Source organism: Calliphora vicina, chromosome 4 (assembly GCF_958450345.1).
Source record: "Calliphora vicina chromosome 4, idCalVici1.1, whole genome shotgun sequence".
NCBI classification, from domain to species: Eukaryota; Metazoa; Arthropoda; class Insecta; order Diptera; family Calliphoridae; genus Calliphora; species Calliphora vicina.
The window spans coordinates 50655483-50677424 of NC_088783.1; the positions used below are offsets into that span (position 1 = coordinate 50655483).

Genomic DNA, 21942 nt, shown 5'->3' on the forward strand with positions numbered 1-21942 from the left:
AGGGGACATCATCTGAGTGTAATAATAATAAGGATTACTAGCCTTATAGATTCTCTGAAACAAGTGAGTATTTGAGCAGCCAAAATATCCAATTGATAGATCATTCGCCAAATAGTCTCGCAGATCAAATAAGTTAAATTGATGATAATTATTGGTTTTTTTATGATTTACCCCCAGTAACATGAAATCTGGTTATGTGTTAACTAATAGTTATACTGACAGTTTTCATACAAAAATAATTTTAACCGGCAGTATAACTTTTAGTTAACGCATAACCAGGCTTCGTGTTAATGGGGGTTACAATCATAAGTATAATTAATTAGTAACCCTGGTATTTAATTGTGTACAATTTATTTTAATTTACTACTCAAGTTTACTTTTAAAGAATCATTTGATTAAATATTTTACTAATTAGTTTCATTTCAGTAGGGTTATGTCAAATCTGCATTGATCATCTATACAAGATATGCACACAAAAACAAAATTTCGTTATGAATTTTTAAAACAGTTTGCCATGACTTGAATACTAAATTCCAAATTAGATTTTAAATTGATATTTACGATTGAAAAAATGTTTACTTGTTGTTTAAATTTGAATAATGCAATTCATTTTGCAAAATGTAGCATTGATTTGATATTTTCTTAAACTTGAGCTACTTTTAATTGACCTATTTTTGTGTTTTATCTAAATAAATAAACAAAAAAACTCAGAGTATTTAAATATTTAAAATATAAATTGTTTTATTTATATAAAAAAATTGATATACTTAACAAATATGTCGGTTTGTTTTTAATGATTTTTTAACAATGAAATGATCTACTAAACAATTACTTAAGCATCAATTCTACAAAATGAAAATTGGAATCACAGTTTAGATCCTCTTAACAATTTACTTCTTTCTGTAAACGTAACCACCGTTGGAAGCATATTGAGTGCCAGCATCAACGGAGCCAGAGGCAAAGCCGAAAGAAGAACCGGAATAAGATTGGACAGCGGGAGCAGAGTAAGATTGTACAGAGGGAGCAGAGTATGATTGTACAGATGGAGCAGAGTACGATTGTACAGATGGAGCTGAGTAGCTGACTGAGGGTGCTGAGTAGTGGATGGGAGCTGGAGCTGAGAAGCTTTGTTGGTGTACGGGAGGCAAGTATTCGCTGGTGGGAGCTGAGAAGGATTGTTGTGGGGCAGAGTAAGATACGGAGGAAGAGTAAGATTGAGCAGCAGGAGCTGAGTAGGTTTGAACGGGAGCGGCATAAGATTGTTGAACATGGCCGGAGAAGGATTGAGCAGCACCAGAGAAGGTTTGTTGTACGGGAGGCAAGTATTCGTTGGATGGAGCTGAGAAGCCGCCACTGCCGGATGAAGAGAATGATTGCTGATAGCTGGGACCGGAGTACGATTGTTGTACGGGAGGCAAGTAGGTTTTGGACAAGTGGCTGACATCAGCGGAAGCCAAAGCCAAGAGAGCGAATACAGCAGCTACGAAAAGTTTCTGAAAGTGGAAAAAAAATCAATTTGTTAATTAAATTTAGCACTTTTTTTGAGTAAATATTTTAAATTTAACACATATATTGCATTTTTGCCAAAAAAGCTGAAACTGTAGTACTAACCATGTTTGTAGAATTTTTTGTTTTTTGCTTAAGTTGTGATCTTAACAAAGTGAAGGTTGGAACTGATACTCTTCGTTAAATTCACAGGCGAATTTATACTAAAAACTATGCTATGAGGGGGTCCATTCCAAAAAAATCAAAAAAAAAAAAAATTCAACATGACAAAAAACCTTTAAAACGCAGTCGCAGACATTATTTGTTTTTGTTTTTACCTAAGCAGCACTCAGCTGTAAAGAGGGCTGCTAAACAAGTTTTAGTGATTTACAATGTTTTGATAAAAACAAAATCGGTAACTGTGAGGGTATACAACTTAAGCTGCCAAAAATAAAGCAAAAACAATAACCGAAAACTGCAAAAAAATACAGCAACAAATACATGAGCAAAAGCTGCAAAATACAAAAAACGCAAAGAAATTTGTAGATGATGGAATCAATATCATTTGATTGACTAGCAACAACAAGATCGCACAGTCATTTAAATTTCAATGTTAAAAATTCCCATCACTGATGAATGTATTTGATAATTATGCACTCTAAATATGAATCAGTTGTGGCATTTCAATTTGTTTACAAGCTAATGAATCTGTTTAATTAAATGATTTAAAACAGTTAATTATTGATCACTTTGCTTAAGTAGATTTGTTAAATGGCTAATGGAATTGTGTGTAGATCTATGTTTAGACAACATTAGCGAAATTATGTAAATACTTTAAGCTGACAAGTGAATCTGTCGGCAAATTAATTACAAAGTTGAAAGAAAATCAAATTTTTGTTTAAAGCTCTATAATTTTGTGAAAATGATCTTAAAAAAGAAACCTATACTTTTAAAGAGTGTAGAAGAAATCTTAAAATAATAAGTGTGAAATCACTTTCATTCGTAACTGGATCATCGTGTCACACTTGATTAGAAGCCAGAGAAATATTCAAAGTAATCTTTATAGCTTACAAAATCCACTATTTTAACAAATCCACTAATTCACCAAATCCAGTATTTCATCCAAAACTACGAGGATATAAATATAATGATTATGAGTCTAGGACATTGTTAAAGGAAAAAGTTTAGCCATACATTTTGTAACTTTTACACGATCCATTTTTATCGCTTTATACGAGTATGTACATCTTTAGAGCAAGAAATGTAGCATTTGAAAGATTCTTAAATCTCTTAAAAAATAGCGAAGAAGTTCTCTGTGAACTGTCTCTTCTTAAGCCAATTTTACTACTTATGAAATGATTAGGACAGTAAAGACAGTACAAATAAATCTGTAACTTATAAATTGTCAGATTTTAATAAAATTTCCCATGGCTATAGAGGTGTTGTAGTTGATTTTAAGTTTTGAATTTGGACATTAAACATCAAGAAGCGGACTCCGCTAAGGCGACTTGAAATTCAATTTTGAGCTATGGTTTCTTCGGCAAAGTTTCCTGGAATGACACATAGAACAAGAATCGCGATGCCCGCGATTTAAATTGATTATAGTTCAAAATTTCATAGAAATTTCATTTCACGTTCCTAAGAAATAAGGAAAATATGTCAGCTGAATTTTTTTGAAAATTTAAATTTTTAAAATAAAATAAAATTTATGTTTACGAATCGTTTTTATTCAAATTTTAAATATTTCTTTGATCAAAATGAAAAATTAACAAAAATGCAGAACCCCAAATTGAAATTATTTTTCTTTTATAAAATGTAATTTTTTTTAAAAATTTTACTCAAAAATTTTACAATTCTTTCTCGCACCATATGGATTCCGAGTAGGGTTTTTATCCCGGGACAAATTTCCCTGGAATATTGCCAATTTTTCACTACCCGATTCCCGGGATTTTTAGTCGGGATTCCCGGGACGAAACTACAAAGAAAACATGTTAGAACTCTATTTTTATATCCTACACCAGATGTGTGTAACGCCCAAAAATATTGGTCTAACACCCACCTTATAGTATACCGATCGACTTAGAATCACTGAATTCTGAGCCGATTAAACGATGTCCTTCCGTCCGTCTGGCTGGTTTGCTGGCTGTCCATGTAAACCTTGTGCGCAGAGTACAGGTCGCAATTTTGAAGATATTTCGATAAAATTTGGTACATATTATTTTTGCGGCCCAAGGACGAAGCATATTGAAACTGGTTGAAATCGGTCCATTATTTCACATAGCCCCCATACAAATGTCCTCTCGAAATTGGACTTTATCGGTCATAAATGTTTAATTTATATATGTATCTCCACAAGTTCCGCTCCAAATAAGTTTTACATACACAAAATTCATGTCACCAAATTTTGTTACGATCGGTCCATAATTAGTTATAGCTCCCATATATGCTCGCTTCCGAAAATCACTTTAACGTGCATAAATCGCTTAAAAATTTTGGTATACACACAAAATTCAACATAGTTAACTTTAATATAGACATAAATCACACGACCTAATTTCATGGTGATCGGTCCATAATTGGTTATATCCCCCATATAAGGCCCACTTCCGAAAATCACTCACGAATATAAATTATTGATATTTTAAAAGAAATATTTTTTTACTCATTTACTTGGTGTAGGGTATTATATGGTCGGGCTTGACCGACTTGTTTGTTTTTGTTTTAGTGAAAAGTTTTTTTTACAATTATTCGTTAATATCTCGGCAATATTATACCACTTAATATTATTATTATTTATTTGGGGTTTTTCAAATGGACATCTAAAAAAGCATATGGAAAACTGCACGATCTAGAAATAAAGGTGAATAATCTTCAATGCCAAGATTGACCGGTGCGAAGGCCTCTAGTTTTGATCGCGGCACACCATTTGGTATTTTAAAGTATATAATTGATTTTGGCCTTGAAAGGAAACACAGCAACAGTCCTTGGTAACAATGTCAGCTTTATAATGAGTGTGTTTTGCAGATGTTGTATTATAAAAATTCTCCTTTGAATCCAATAATTTGGAAATTTTCGAGATCAACATAAATTTTATCTTTTAACTATTAAGTTAAATGTATTGAATTCATTCCTTTTACTAAAAAGGAAGCTAAAGAATTAGTTATTGGGAATGGATTTATGAAATGAAAGGCTGACATTTTTTAATTACGGATTAAGATTTTAGTGAATTAAGCTCAAATTGAATTAATTACTACGAAGTTCTATCTATATATAATGATTATAACACTAAGTTTGTATATGAAATTTTGCTATAATATTCATAGTTTACAGTATTGTTATATATTTCGGGAATAGCCGGGTACCCGGGAATGTAGAGACAAATTTTACCGATTCCCGGGATTCAAAAAAGGTCAGGAAATTAAAAACCCTAATTCTGAGCCAAAAGAAATTCTCATCTTTTGAGGCCAAGAACAAATCAAGCTAATTTCGGATACTCTGTTCTAAAGTGAAGCGTATCCCAGAGAGAGCGTTCTGCAGCGATCGAAACAATTAGTAGTCGGACAGGGCAAAGTCTGGACTATAAGGCGGTTGAGGGGAAACTTCTCAACCTCTTCATTATAAATAGTTTTTAACAAGTATTGCAACATGTGGCCGAGCGTTGTCATGATGGAATATTACGGTTTCATGTCTGGCCGCAAATTCTGGGCGTTTTTCTGTAAATGCTCGCTTCAAACGAATAAGTTGCGTTCGGTACAGATTTCAGATTCTAATAAAATATAGGACCCTTTTGCTCAAATATAGAGAATTACCTTAGCGCGATGGATATTTGGCTTTGGAGTCGATTCTGCAGGTTTGTCGGGCTTCACATCTTCACAGTCTCTTACGCTTCAGGTTATCGTAATGGCCGGGTCGATATTTTTCTTGCGTGTCAAAATCACCAGTTCTGAACCGCACAAACCATCTTTCGCACGTTGAAACCGATGGAACACATTCCCCATAAGCTTTGGTGAGCAATAGGTGAAAGATATCAAGCAAATAAGTCGTATTCTGGTATAGTTTCTTATCGAAGTATGAGCTGAAATCATATAATATATGCTGATGATATGGAGACATTACTCTGAAGACCCAATTGAGAAGGATGGAGAGAGCAAACAAATTCCCGAAGAATCCTCTTAGCATTAACGTGTGTCCAGTGCTGACTAACGATAAAGAAGATTCTTCATGACAGCCGTTGGATCCTTTTGGCAGGAGTACCGAATTTGTGTGCTATGATTACATCTACCATATTGGCAATATGCGGCTTTTGTAGTCGTAATGGATACGAATTGGTCAAGTTCGATCCAAACTAGATCATATGGATCTTGCTATTGATCATGTCGATTACACTATACAAAAAAATCATTTTTTTTTTTCCAAAATTACAAGGTCCGACCAATAAATTTCGATAGCGGAGACAAAAAAAAAAGACACGGGTATCGGCGTTTTGAAAGTTTACATCTGAATTTCATTTGAAGGGGGGTTAAAGTTTTCCAACTCTGGCACATTCTTATTGTTAATCGTCATAAGAAACCATGTGATCCTTACATTTTAGGTATAAAATGTATTCAGAAAATTTATGTAAAATGTTACGAAGAACATTTTTGTAGAATATGTTAACCCTCTAAATGCTCAAGACATGGGTCTTTTTTGTCCTTCTTTTAAAAAAAAGCAACAAACACCATTAAAACAGGGATTTAAGGGGTTAAAATGTTCCGAACAAATATTATCCGTGAAATTTTATTATAAGTCCCTGAATACACCAAAACGGAAAATTCAACCAGAAAGTCAGAAATAATACACAACAAAAGAGAGCTTACGGTTAATTTCGTTACTGTCAAATGAAATTCAGATGTAAACTTTCAAAACGCCGTGTCTTTTTTTATCTCCTCTATCAAAATTTATTGGTCGGACTTCGTAATTTTTTTTTGGTGTTGTATAGTGTTATTAATTCATTAAACTAATTTGAGCCTATTCGAAGAGAGCATCACACTTTCTTCACTTGGAGCCATCGGTGTTTACGTGTAGATTCCAATAAAAAGTTGCGGAATTAATCTTTTCCCCAATACGAGCCTATGTAACTTTTGCATATATTTATGTTGCTTTTTGTGATTTCTTAGAATTTGAAAAATTCATAAATTTTTAAGGAAAAAGCTAGTTGATGCTTTAAAATCTTCTGACTAATAACACCGAGTATATCTGAGCAGATAGCATGTCCTTCAAAGGTTACCATCATATGGGTTCCTGGAAACTACTCTAGATCGCATTGATAAAAATTTTGCGGTTAATATAGCAAGACTCCATTTTTGCAAAAGCTGTAACAACAAGAGGAAGTGGGACAGTTTGCCGCTGGTCAGTGTTTGGCAACTTATGATTTTAACACTTCGTTATACGAACGCTCACTGAGCAGACAGGTTTCATCACCATTAAAACTAAAATCCCTAAAACATCAATCAATTGCCTGCCTTCCCAATAAAAATAAGACAAATTACGATCATAAAACAAACTGAAATTTATATGAATTAAATAATGAAACATTAGCACAGCCCATGAGTACCACAAAATGTGCAGATACCAAACAAGATTTAGTAAACTAAAGAACCTCAGTTAAAATTTAGGCTTGATGACTCTTAGTTTTAATGTAATCACGTTTCATATGATGAAGGTCATTAAATAGAACCGCTTTTAATTCTGCAGCTATGAGTGATGATCTAAAGATTATTCAGAGAAAAAGATTTGTGGTTTTCTAAAAAAGTATGTGTATTAAATGTAAACAACATAAAATATGTGTTTATAACATTTAAGAAATGTTTGCTTTAACAACATATTAAAAAATTATGGACAAATTTAAAAACCAACAAATAATTCTAAATAAATCAATCGCAAAAAAAACCTTAACCTTTGCCGCTGGCTTGTTAAATATTTAATTAAAGCCACGAGAAAAACATTCCATTAAAATAAAGTAAATATTTGAATAATTAATTTAATAAAATTTGAAATATTGCATAATGTTTATGATATTTAATTTTCTGTTGTTTTTTGTCTTTGCTGAAATGTATAAATTAAACAGAAATCGATCTTACTTCAGCAGCCCATGCACATGCACACCACAACTGAAACTTTCAAAATCCCTCGTCATTGTCTTAATCGGAATAATGAAAAAAAACTAAACTAAATCTAACAGCATTTGTGCGGAGTAATAAAAATTACAATCAACCAGCCAGCTATACGGTGTTTGAAGTAATGCAAAAGTTATTTTTAACCCAAATTTGTAATGCGTGCTAAACTCAGCAGATATAATTAAATATATAATGCACACAATTAACCCATGGTGGGGGGAGGTAAACTTGAAAATAAAACATTCCTAACTAACGATATAGATATGAATATTATAAACGTTATCCGAAAACATTTTTTAAAATATATCCTGATTCCAATCTCTGCCACAACACTCTTTTTCTAAATTGTTTAACCTTAAAAACAGGGAAACGCATTGTTCGATATCAGAGACTTAAATCAGTAGAGAAATATATTGTAGGGAACAAATTAATTTTAGATTTTCATTTCACACAATGGGTTAAACTGACTATTTCAACTATTTTGCAGGCGTTTCTTTAACTCACAACTTCATGAATAGCAAAACATTTTAAAATCGAAACGATACAAAACGTTGGTCATTTACATTTTATAAAAAACAAGTGAGTGCTATATTCGGCTGTCTCGAATCTTATATACCCTACACCAAAGTATACTTTAAGATAAAGATTGAACACAAATATTTTTGGTGAATGAAAATTTGGATTTTTCGGATTTTGGCTCAGAGTTCATCCGAATTTCAATGACGTAATATATGTCGTTGGAAAGGTATTTAATTGTCTTTCATTTGATATCGTTATTGTCGATGTAAAGAGTGTCTCAGTAAATTTGGCGATTTGGGTCGGTTATGGACAGTAAGATTCCTGTGCGACAACGTCGGTCTCTTGAAAACTTTGACACGAAAGTGTCGCCGAAAACCCGAACACATCAACTTAAAATTTCACGAAGCGCGTACAAAATTCTGCTTACTCAGGAGCTTAAACCAGAAGACCATGGAAAGCGCCGTCAATTCGTTGAATGGGTAATGGAGCAAAGTGAAGTCAATGCCAATTTTTCGAAAAAGTCATCTTCTCCGATGCAACGCATTTCCATCTGAATGGCTTCGGAAATACACAAAATTGTCGAATTTGGGGCTCAGACAATCCTCATGCAATCCATGAGATACAAATGCACCTACAACGAACAACTGTCTTAGGCCGAAATGGCTGTGACTGTGACTGGCATTCGTTACAGAAACATGATAATGGAGTTCTTGTGGCCTCAACTGGACGGCATGGATCTGGATGACATGTGATTTCAGCAAGACGGTACCACCTGACACACCGCGCATGCGGTGCTGGAACGATTTCCAGTACAAAATATCTCAAGAAATTCTGATGTCATCTGTCTACCAAGATTATACGATTTTTTTCTCGCGTTTATACGAATAAACCAGAAACAATTCCTTAGGTCAATGCGTCGTCGCACAGTGGCTCATTTTCGTTTTTGATCGGCCAAAACTCTGTAACTTTTGAACCGATAGAGATATTGTAGAATTTTTTTGGTGGACAGATAACTTCTTTAATTTTTCTCCAGTTTTAATTTCATTAAAATCGGTTCAGCAGTTGTTGTGCAATTTAAAGTTAAAGTTGAACTTTTAATTTTTTATAGCATTTAGTATGAAAATGCAAATTTTTTGTTTTTTGAATCAGCTATACTTATTAAAAAAGTTATCAACAGATAAAAACAAGTAAGGATGTATGTTCGGCCAAGCTCGACTATATAATACCCTACACTATAATTTATTTTCGTGAATGATTTTCGGAAGCGGGTCTTATATGGGAGCTATAACTAATAATGGAACGATCGCCATGAAATTAGGTCGTGTGATTTACATCTATATGAATGTTATTTCTATTGAATGTTATGTTTATACCAACATTTTTAAGAGATTTATGCTCGTTAAAGTGATTTTCGGAAGCGGGTCTTATATGGGAGCTATGACTAATAATGGACCGATCATCATAAAATTAGGTGACATTAATTCAGTTTATATAAAATTTATTTGGAGCAAAATTTGTGTAGATACATATATAAATTAACCATTTACGACCGATAAAGTATAACATCGGTAGAACATTTGTATGGGTGCTAGGTGAAATAGTGGACCGATTTCAGTAATTTTCAATAGACTTCGTCCTCGGGCCGAAAAAAATTTATGTACCAAATTTTATCGCAATATCTTCAAAATTGCGACTTGTACTTTGCGCCAGTCATATGAACAAGTAAAATAAAAATAGATCAAAAATTTGGGAGTAATTTCATTCAAATGAAAAAAGTGTTCAACAAACAGGTCAAAACAGGTCAACAAGTATATATAGGCTTAAAGAGGACACTTTGAACTTTCTCCTGGTAGTAAAATTTGTTTAACCCCTTTTGACCCTAAGCACTTTCATTCCAGTGAAATTCAAATTTGGCTAAAATATAGTACCTGAGAAAAAAATTAATAACACATAAGGTATAAACGGTACAGTGACAAATCAGATCAGCTCTTAAAGGCTATTATCCTACCAACATAACAAAAGAAAAATCATCCAATTATCTGTAATAGTTTGCGAGTAATGATAATTTACTTCCGATCAAATTTACAAAAATCACATTTTTTATAAAATGACATAAAATATTTGACTTTAACAGCATACCACGCACACAATTGACAATATTTTTATCTAATTTTTTGGCTACATTAGTTTCAATGAGTTTACTATTGAATGGCATTAAAATTTTTGAAATCGGAGTTAACAAAAAGTTGGACTTTTGGCCGATGAAATTGAGATATGAGCCACCGTGCGTCGGTGAGATACAGTCACATCTTTGTGAAAAATCCATGGAAAATTTTATGGCCTGTCATCAGAGCAGTGGGGCCATTTGATGGATATTTTATTTCATACTTAAACGGAAAATGATTCTCTGTCGATCTATATAGGATTAAGGAAGTGCGGAACGGTTATGGAGCATTAAATTGCCCCTCTACTCAACTTAAGCTAAGTTCAATTGACACAAGAATTGAAGTCTAATGTACATGGTACAGCGAAGAGAGTTAATTGGGTGGACTATGGATCATTAACAAGTGTATGCTGGTTTTTGGAGCAAAATCATACCAAGTTATGAATCAGATTTTCAACTTGTGGGCTTTGATAATCTTAAATATTGGGCATTTGGAATTCTGAGAACACACATTTGTTGTGCATTTTTGGCTGAAGGTATCATTGGATACCAATTCTTTAAAAATCGGAAAATGATTCTCTGTCGATCTATATACTTTAAGGTGTTGGACTAATATTTTAGATTAATATTTTTGGGTGTTACAAACATCAGCACAAACTTATAATACCCTCCCCACTATGGTGGTGTAGAGTATAAACCCACTAAAACTATCTACAAAAAAACCAGACGATAGATGAATGGATGGATGGATGTATGAACTTCAACAAAATTAGCAACAAAAAATGTCTCAATTTTAGGTAGTGCTGAATGATGAATAAAATCAAAAAACAATTCAATAACAATAAAAAATAAAAACAATCAAATAACAATACCGGCATGTGAAATAACAAAGTAAATTGAGTAAAAAAACCGGTAAAGAAAAATAAATAATAGCGATAGTCTTTTTATTTATAGTAATTTTTTGAAATGAATTGAAGACACTATTCCCTCAGACAGCCAGATCTTTGCTTCTTTTTTTAGTTTGCTCACTTTTAGCAACCTAATTCGGTCAAGTCTTTTTCATTTTGGGTTAACCTGGACTCTCGTAACCATTATTTATCCATAATGTAAACCATAATGTAAATGTGCAGCGGGTGATATAACCTTGCACAGTGCCTTCCCTTTTCAGTGATTTCTTCGTTTTGCTTACTCTTATAATGTTCATGATCAGCAATAAAACCTATTTAAACATCAAACATTATCTGCATTTTAACCAACAATGGAATAAAGATTTTGATGAATTGTAATAGATTTGTTTCATAAAAGAGTTTAAGACTGAGTCATGATTTGGTAATGTTGGTGATTATCTTAATGACCAACCATTACAAGTAGGTGGTGGTATATTTATTAATCATCTCGATACGCTACATATTGAAGAAGTTTTATATGATTTAAAATTGTTGAGTTTTTCATATGAAAAATCGGTTTTTTTCAACAGAAATATGAGTGATCACCAAATCTAAAAAAAAGTTATACTGCTAAAAATTTTTTAAGAAGAAGTTAATGCTAAGTTAAGTCTGTATCATTATGTTTATATCCTACACCAAATTATCGTTATTTTCCCGAAAATATGCAAAATAAAACGAGATTAAAAATTCATGCAAGATTTGAATTTACTGCCATTTGTGAGGTTAAGTGTTGCCAACCAAAAACAACTGACGACTGACACTTTAAAACTTGTAGAAATGGAGGATACAAGAGAGATCAATGTGTTTTCGCCGTTGCACAAAAATCAGCAATTCAAATGCCAATATAGAAGCATAGCGACTCCCGGGGTCATCAATTCGTCGTCGTAGATGAGAATGGCTAATTTCAAGAAGCTTTTTACTGCTTATACTCTACATGCTTGCAAACCGACATCCCCAAACAACACAAACCAAGAGAATACAATGGAGATTCTGAAACTAAATAGATCAACTGGACATACAGAGTTGAAGTATGGATATATGCAACGATAAGGTCTGTAGAGCATGTGAAGAGGAGGACGATACGCTGGAACATTACCTATGTCGGATTAGAGACAAACACTATGGTAAACTTGGAATATTATTGGAATTAAAAATGGAAATCACTGAGAAACTATAAAGAGGGGATTAAGTTTTCAAATTAGCCGACTTTTATTTGGATAGCCTTATGTATATGGAGAATAATCCTTTCCTAAGGAAGTGCGGAACGGTTATGAAGCATTAAATTGCCCCTGTACTCAACCTAAGCTAAGTTCAATTGACACAAGAATTGAATTCTAATGTACATGGTACAGCGAAGAGAGTTTATTGGGTGGACTATGGAACATTAACAAGTGTATGCTGGTTTTTGGAGCAAAATCATATCAAGTTATGAATAAAATATTCAACTCGTTGGCTTTGATAATCTTAAATATTGGGCATTTGGAATTCTGAGAACACACATTTGTTGTGCATTTATGGCTGAAGGTATCATTGCACCCCAATTCTTTGAAAATCTGGCTGGCCAAGCAGTGATCGTTACAGGAGCTCGTTATCGCAACATGATAATAGAGTAATTTTTCGCTATATTCTATATTATTGATATGGACGCTAAATGCCATAAAGTCCGTGAAACAATTCAATTACTGCATTAGACATTTCCTAGTCGTGTACTCTCTTGTTTCGATGATTAGAATTGGACAATAGATGGGTTAAAAATATAAAAATTAAGAAATTCAGGGATAGTAGATAAATTGATGGTGCTAAACATACTGGTCGTGCTAAAACAAGTCATTCAAATCTCATTATCGACGCAGTTGGTGAGACTGTTGGTGAAAGTCCAGGAACATCAATTTGGCGTTGCGACATGTTCACGAATTGCAAACTTCAAGAAGGTTTCCACAGCATTTAATCACTGACGATTTGCGTTTCTAAGTTTACAATGTTCAATTGACACAAGAACTGAGGCCTGCTGACCATGTACAGCGATAAAAGTTCGATAAATGGATCATTGAACATCAACAAGTGTATGTTGATTTTTGGAGCAAAATCATCTCAAGTTCTGAAGCACATTTTCACCTTGTTTAGTTTGTTAATCGTGAAATTGGCAGCATATGGGGTTTAGAGATCCCACATGTGATTTTTGACTGTTTGGAAAGCAGAAATGTTTCAAACTTCTTCGAAAATGAGGCTGGACAAGGAGTGATTATTACTGATTCACGATATCGTGATATGATAACACATTTCCTTCTGCCTAAAATGGATGATATTAATATAGGCGACATGTGGTTTCATGAAAACAATTTACATACAGCCCGTGAAACAATTCAATTCTTCGAAAAGGAAGCTGGATAAACAGTGGCTGATGATATTGATGTGGTCATCATTAAGTCAAAAAGTTATAAAGACCATGAAACATTTCAATCAAAGCATCATATCTTTCCTGGTATTATACTCTGTCGTGTCATCGATCAGAATAGTGGGGTTTATTTGAAGTCAGAGGACTATGCCAACAATTCCACAGCCACACAGGAGAAAATTTAGCTAAAGTTATAAAAAAGGTAATGGAAAATTTTCACAATAAAGTTTTTTTTTTTCTTCGAAAACAACCAACAATGCGTCATATGCGGGAAGTTTTGTTTTACTTCTGTAATTTGAAAATTTTGCGAGAGATGGTTTGTGCTGTTCATAGAGTTTTCAAATATTCGACATATTCTAAAAACCGGTTTTCGAATAATTCGAAAAAGCATAATTTTTAAAAACCGGTTTTCGGTTTTTTCTATCAAAAACCGGTTTTTAGCCTTTTTTGTTAATTGGCTTGTAATTTCTACATTTTTCATTTGCGACCCCACAAAGTATATATGTATATTCTGGATCGTTATAGATAGCGAAGTCGATATTGCCATGTCCGTCTGTCCGCCACTATGTTGAAATCAACTTTCCGTGGCCCCCAAATAACTTACATACGTGGTTCATACATCAATATCTCCGGAATTCTTCCGGCTCGATAGCTATTTATATTTATAAATCTAGAAAATCGGTCCACAAATGGCTGAGATATAAGGAAAAAACCAGGACAACCTCGATTTTTGACCTATTTTTGACCCATATCTGGATTACTAAATCATTAATATAGACAATATGGATATCTAATGATAAACATTTCAAAGACCTTTGCAGACCTTTTTCAAAGACCTTTGTTTGTCCGAAATAATTTTTCCCCAAAAAATATTTTTTAAAAATAAAAAATTAAAAAAAACTTTTTAAAAAAAAAAAATAAAAAACTATTTTTAAGTATAATTTGGTGAAGGGTATATATGATTCGGTACAGCTCTCTTACTTGTATTAAAATTATTAAAAATAATCGCATAAAAACTTAAAATAAATTTTAAAAAATATTCGATTTTGTCGAATAATTCGAGACAAACAAACCGGTTTGTCGAATAACTTGAAACCGGTTTAAAAAAACCGGAAAATTGGAAAAAACCCGGTTTTTCGAATAATTCGAAAACCGGTTTGACAACTCTAGCTGTTCAGAAGTGGTGATTTTGATACGGAAGACAAAGATCGCCCACATCAGCTAAAAAAGTTTCAAGACCAAGAATTGGAGGTATTACTCCAAGAACATTGTTCTCAAACTCAACAAGAGTTTGCAAAATCAATGGGAGCTACTCAAGCAGCACTATCAAAGCGTTTGCGAGCAGGCAAATTGGGTATCATACATATTGAAGCCGAGACACATTAAAAGACTATTTTGTATGTCCGAAATTATGCTTGAACGCTATAGAAGAAAATAATTTTTGCACAGAATCATTACTTGCGATGGAAAATGGATTCATTACGATTACCCAAAGCGTAAGAGATCGTATGTGAAGCCCGGCCAAGCAGCCGAGTCGACACCAAAGTCAAATATCTAGGCGCTAACATAATGCTCTGTATTTGGTGGGAGCAAAAAGGTCCCATCTATTATGAGCTGCTGAAATCTGACCAGACCATCACAGGGAATATATACCGAACGCAACTGATTCATTGGAAGCGAGTATTGGCCGAAAAACGCCCAATTATATTCCATCATGATTGCAATATCTGTTAATAAAGTATTTTGGATGAATTGGTTGGGAAGTGTTGCCTCATTATTAACGAAGTTATAAACGATTTAAGATTTCATAATCAAAAAAGTGTAAATAATCCATAATATATGTTTATTATTTTCTGTTAATTAATAGAGATTGAAAAATGATGATAGCGGCTCAATTATTCGACCTTAACAAGCATTTCCCATGAGCTTCTTTTGACAATGAATACCAATTAGCATCATGATGCTGATAATTGATGAACTGTGATGTGAATAGCATTTAGTTATTTTTTAATGCAGTTTTTTTCTTAGTTAAGGAAACACACCCAAATATGTATTCATATCTATGAAATAGTATCTAAGTATAAGCCAATAAACTATTCTTCAAATACAACTAACTGTTGTGACTATTTTATTAATGAATGGAAGCTGCCGAGTAGTAGTACTTTATGTTTCCTTTTATAAAAAAAAATTTATTGGCCGGTTTTTGTTCCTGATTCATAAAGAAATACCAGTAATTTTTGAAGTTTTTAATACAATATAAAAAATGTTTATGCAAATTAAACAAAACTAGTAAATCATTAAGAATTTGAAACATAATTTAAGTTAAAAATCTTTTTAAATAAACCAGACTATTAAAGTATTTCAAAATTACGTACTGGTTTTAATAAATTCTAAAATAATGCGTAAACTTTATTAAATCTGATGACTAAGTTAATGTTAAAAAGTATTTAATTTTTTTTCTGTTTTGTGTTTCAAAAAGCTTGTTTCTTTTAGATAAAAGTTTCAAAACCAGAAATGCAATTCTGCATGCAACATCCACTAAAGACACTTGTAACAATTTTGCATTAATCGTTGTTATCGGCTTAATTATTACATCATAATATTTCGTTGTGTAGCACATAAACTCGTAAATAAGTTTTATGGATGTTGTCCAAATTGTGTTAAATAAAAAACACGATTCTTTTGTCTACATCAGGCATAAAAATTGCTTCTTGTACTCAACAGAGTGCATGAATTTATGCTCGCACACGTGTAGATGATCGTGAACTTGATTCAGTTTCTGGTGAGTGTTATACATTGTGTCGTTTGTGAATTTGTACAGTGGGTAATATGTAATTAAGTGCAGTTGTATGAAAATCCCCGAATTGCTGACAAGAAATCTTCAACATAACCAGAAAATTAACTGTTAACACAAGATTTAAATTAACAAGTAAGAGAGCTATATTCGGCTGTGCCGAATCTTATATACCCTTCACCAAATTATACTTCAAAATAAAAATTTTAAATATTTTTATGTAAACAAAATTAATTTTTTTGCAGTTTTTTTAATTTTTTGTAAAAAAAAATTTTTCGAATTGTTTTTCAATTTTTTTTTTAAATTTAAAAAAAAAAATTTTTTTCTTTATTAAATTTTTTTTTAATATTTAGCGTAAAAAACCTTTTGGTGAAAAAAAAATCGGGTATGATAATGACTTGAATCCAGATATTGGTCTAAAATAGGTAAAAAATCGAGGTTGTCCTGGTTTTTTCCTCATATCTCAGCCATTTGTGGACCGATTTTGCTGATTTTAAATAGCAAACTTCTCGAAAGCATTTCTGACAGAACTATTGAAGATTTGGATCCCGAAGATATCTGGGGTCTTCAGAAAATTGATTTCAACAGACATGGTTTAATCAACTACGCTATCTATAAGGATCCAGAATATATATACTAGGACAACCTCGATTTTTGACCTATATCTGGATTACTAAGTCATTAATATAGACAATATGGATATCTAATGATAGATATTTCAAAGACCTTTGCAACGACGTATATAAGAACATAGTAAGTTGGACTTTAAAAAAAAAATTTTTGAAAAAACCTTTTTAAAAAAAAACAAGTAAGAGAGCTATATTCGGCTGTGCCGAATCTTATATACCCTTCACCAAATTATACTTAAAAATATATTTTTTTTAAATATTTGTATTTAAACAAAATCCAAAATTTTTTTTAAAAAAAGTTTTTTAATTATTTTTAAAAAAAGTTTTTTCAAAATTTTTTTTTTAAAATTCTTTAATTACTTTTTTTAGAAATAGAATTTATGACAAAAAAAACAAATTTTTTATGAAAAAAAATTCGGGTTACAAAATATTTTTTTCCGATTTTGACCCATTGTATGTCCAACTTACTATGGTCTTTATACTTCGTTGCAAAGGTCTTTGAAATATCTATCATTAGATATCCATATTGTCTATATTAATGACTTAGTAATCTAGATATAGGTCAAAAATATGTCAAAAATTTTAAATAGCGACCGAGCCGGAAGAATTTCGGAGATATTGATGTATGAATCGTGTATGTAAGTTATTTGGGGGCTTCGGAAAGTTGATTTCAACACACAGACGGACATGGCTATATCGATTCCGCTATCTATAACGATCCAGAATATATATACTTTATGGGGTCGCAAATGAAAAATGTGGAAATTACAAACGGAATGACAAACTTATATATACCCTTGCCACTCATGGTGAAGGGTATAATTAAAAAACAATTGATTTTTTTTTTAAAATTTTAAAACATTAAAAAAAAATTTTAATTTTGTTTAAATAAAAATATTTAAAAAAAAAATATATTTATAAGTATAATTTGGTGAAGGGTATATAAGATTCGGCACAGCCGAATATAGCTCTCTTACTTGTTTTTTTATCAAAAAAAGGTCAAAAATCTAAGTTGTCCCGGGTTTTCCCTTATATCTCAGCCATTTGTGGGCCGAGCCGGATCAATTCCCGATATATTGATGTATCAATCATGTTTGTAAGTTATGTGGGGGCTACGGACGGACAGACGGACATGGCTATATCAACTTCGCTATCTATAACGATCCAGAATATATATACTTTGTGGTATTGCAAACCACTCATGGTGAAGGGTATAAGTAATACATTTTTTTTCAATATTTACCGATTGCTCAACAAATACTCTGGTGAATGTGTTCCATCGGTTTCAACGTGCGAGAGATGGTTTGTTCTGCTCAGAAGTAGTGATCTTGACAAGGAAAACAAAGATCGCTCAGGCCAGCCAAAAGTTTGAAAACCAAGAATTGGACGCATTACTCCATAGAGATTTTTGTTAAACTCAACAAGAGCTTGCAAAATCATTGGGTGCTTCTCAAGCAGCAATTTCAAAACGTTTGCGTGTACAAGGATTCATCCAAAAGCAGGGAAATTGTGTACCCGTAAGGTTGAATTGAAGCCAATAGACCTTGAAATATGATTTTGCATGTCCGATTCATTACTTGCGATGAAAAATGGATCCATTACGATAACCCGAAGCGTAAGAGAGGCCAAATATCCATGGCGCTTAAGTAATTCTCTGTATGTGGTGGGAGCAAAAGGGTCCTATCTATTATGAGCTGCTGAAATCTGGGCAGACCATTACAGGGAACCTGTGCCAAATGCAACTGATTCGTTTAAAAAGAGCATTGGCCGAAAAACTCCCAGAGTATGCGGCCAGACATGAAACCGTAATATTGCATCATGACAACGCTCGGCCATATGTTGCAATGCCTGTTACAAAGTATTTACCATGAAGTGGTTGGGAAGTTTTGCCTCACCCGCTTTATAGTCCAGACCATGCCCAGTCCGACTACTATTTGCTTTGATCGATGGAGAACGTTCTCTCTGGGATACGCTTCACTTGATTCGTTCTTGGCTTCAAAAGATGAACATTTCTTTTGGCTCGGAATCCATTTGTTGCCAGAAAGATGGGAAAAGCTAACAACGGCCAACACTTTGAATAAATGTTTCAAAATAAAAGCTAAAAAATTTGAAAAAAAAAATCCCGCATTTTTAAGACATATACCCACTATTTCTACATCGATTCATGTCGCCCATTAATTACGAGGATGGGTCAATAAGTTCGCGACTTTTTGAATTTCCCTGCTTTTAACTGAACGGACATCTGTCAGTTAACGGCTGTCAAAATTTGAATAAGCTGCGTCATTTAGTTTGTGCTTGACTGCCATTGATAGTAGACTACCTCGTGACTTGAGGAGAAAAGAGTGCTCATTGAGCATTACTTTTTTGCGTCAAAAATCCTTGAATTAGGCTACGAAATGCTCCCTCTTCCGCCCAACCTAAAGAAATGTCTCTGCTAAAGAAATGATGAGCTCGACAAATCTTATCTTTTTGGAAGGGATATCAAAATTGGAGAAACTTTGGACAAAGTACATAGAGCTCAAAGGAAACTATATTGAAAAATAAAATTATTATATTTGATTGAATTATAGCGGTTCATAATATTTATAGTCGTTATGACACCAAAAAATATCATAGTATCCTTCAGAGTTTTGAAACATTTGAAAGTGTCATTCGGCCAAATTAACATTCCTGTTGGCCGTATTGAATTGCTTCTAACTCGAGTATATGTTGGATTTTGGCTGTGTAGAGAGGGTTCGGCTGGAAGATGGCATTTGAACAGCTAAACAAATTTATAAACTGAATAAAATGCTTTTATTTAATTAACCTCTGCTGTAAACTTTAAACTTATTAAAATGAGTTTTTGGCAAAACCAACCAACAAAAAGAAAAACAGAAGTCTTTACGTTGATTTAAACCAAATTGCAATTTCATAGAGGTGTGTGTCTTGGAAGAACTGGTTTCAAAAATAAAGAGGCTGCATTCGTTATGGTCAAAAGAGAAACCCCAAAAAGGGAAGGGAAACGCCTGGCAACAGCCAGTAAAATGGACAAAGAAAACGAAAGGAATTTCCTGTGACCAACATCAAGAAGTCAATTTATCAAAAAACAATGAAGTCAAGGCTGTATCATATAATTGATTTGCAACATGATTAAACCAAAAAAAAACAAAGACGGGAGTTGAAAGTTTGTGTTATAATATTTTTTTTTTTATTTTAATTTTTTAGTTAAATTCTAGTTGTTCGAGTTTAAAATGGGAGCTTAGGACTAAATTTAATAAACGTAACCACCATTGGCAGCATATTGGGTTTCAACACCAGAGGAAGATGAAGAGGAAGCAGAGGAACCAGCAGATTGTTGACCAAAGTAGTCAGCTTGTTGTTCTTGATGTTGGGAGAATTCTTGGGCAACGGGAGCAGAAACAGCAACATGGTGTTCAACATGAACAGCAGAGTGTTGGGGTCCAGAGTGGTGTTCAACATGGTGGAATTCTTGTTGTTGTTGGCCATAGAAAGCAGTTTGTTGGGGAGCGGCAACTTCAGCTTGAACTTCTTGTTCTTGATGTTGTTCAACGGCTTCTTGTCCTTGGTTGTATACCAAACCGGTGTAGTATTTTTGTTCGGGTTCTTGTACTTCTTGTTGTTGTTCCTGTTCTTGTTCTTGTTGTTGGCTAACTTGGGTGTAGTAGGCGGCTTGTTGATGGGTAGATTGGTAAACTTCAGAGCCGGGAGCAGCAGGAGCTTCAGCTTCTACAGCAGCAGCAACAACTTCTTGGGCATGAGCTTGAACTTGATGGGCAACGGCAGCAGCGGTTTGAACATGTTGGACAACAGCGGCAGCAGCATGACCTTGAACGGCACCACCGAAACTAGCACCACCAAACTTAACACTTTCTACAACAAGATGACCACTGGCCTTTTGGGCTTCTTCTTGGGCAGCAGCAGCTTCTTCGACAACTGAGTTGCCAACAACTTCATGTACAGAGGCTTGGGGAATTTCTTGGGTTTCTTGGGCATAAGAAACGTGTTGTTTGGGTGCCAAACCAGCAAGTACGGGAGGCAAGTACATGTTGTTCAAATGGGAGACATCGGCGGCAACAACACCCAAAAGGGCCAAAGCAACAATAGCGAAGTTCTGTAATAATAAAAGTAAATGAATTACACATTATTACACAAATTTAACCATTTGTTTTTATTCTTACAACTTACCATTTTGTTAAAGATTTTTTATTTAATTTCTGCGACTTAATCCAAAGACTTTGAATCCCGAACTGATATTCTAAATGGCTCTTGGTCATACTATTTATATGTGGCATGGCGTACAAAAACCCACAACTCAACAAAATTATTCATAATTTCATTAGAGCCAATCTAAAATAAATGTTCATCGGTGTTTTGTAAACAGAATATACTACATAAGAAAAGAATCAGACAAACAAATAAACAAAATTTAAATATTCACAAAATCTTATTTAATTAAGAATTTTTTTTTTCTCAATTTTGTTCATCATCGTATGCCAAAAGGCAAAAAAACTCAAAACTCTAGCAGAATATTTGTTTTCTTAAGATTTCTGCTATGAATAAATCTCGCACACTCGTAAATTGATGACGTTTTGAGTTTAAAGCCTAAAAAAAAACTATAAAAACAAATCAAAAACCAGTTGTTGAAATTTAAAACTACCAACTATTAAAAATCAAATCAATAAATAAATAAATCTTTATAACATGAATATTAAGATGAACTTTCAAAAAATCAAAAATTTCAAAATCAAACCATCCCTCTCTCCACTAAATCCCTGAGTTTTTTATGTGAACAATAAATTACTATTTTTTGCTTGCCGGTCAATTAGTTAATTTTAGTAATTAAAAATTTAGTTT

General features: G+C 33.2%; 2 protein-coding genes across 2 annotated transcripts; both read right to left on the minus strand.

Moving 5' to 3' along the window:
* Positions 1–715: 715 nt before the first annotated feature.
* On the minus strand, positions 716–1672 carry LOC135957712 (cuticle protein 16.5-like). The gene is made up of 2 exons (XM_065508506.1): positions 1612–1672; positions 716–1493 (listed from the first exon to the last, which is right to left on the minus strand). The coding sequence occupies exons 1-2, from the start codon at positions 1612–1614 to the stop codon at positions 891–893; spliced, it is 606 nt and encodes a 201-aa protein (XP_065364578.1). The 5' UTR covers positions 1615–1672; the 3' UTR covers positions 716–890.
* An 18580-nt stretch (positions 1673–20252) lies between these two features.
* Positions 20253–21336, minus strand: LOC135957694 (putative mediator of RNA polymerase II transcription subunit 26). The gene is made up of 2 exons (XM_065508480.1): positions 21274–21336; positions 20253–21199 (listed from the first exon to the last, which is right to left on the minus strand). Exons 1-2 carry the CDS (start codon positions 21274–21276, stop codon positions 20339–20341), a joined length of 864 nt encoding a protein of 287 aa, XP_065364552.1. The 5' UTR covers positions 21277–21336; the 3' UTR covers positions 20253–20338.
* Between the last annotated feature and the right edge of the window lie 606 nt (positions 21337–21942).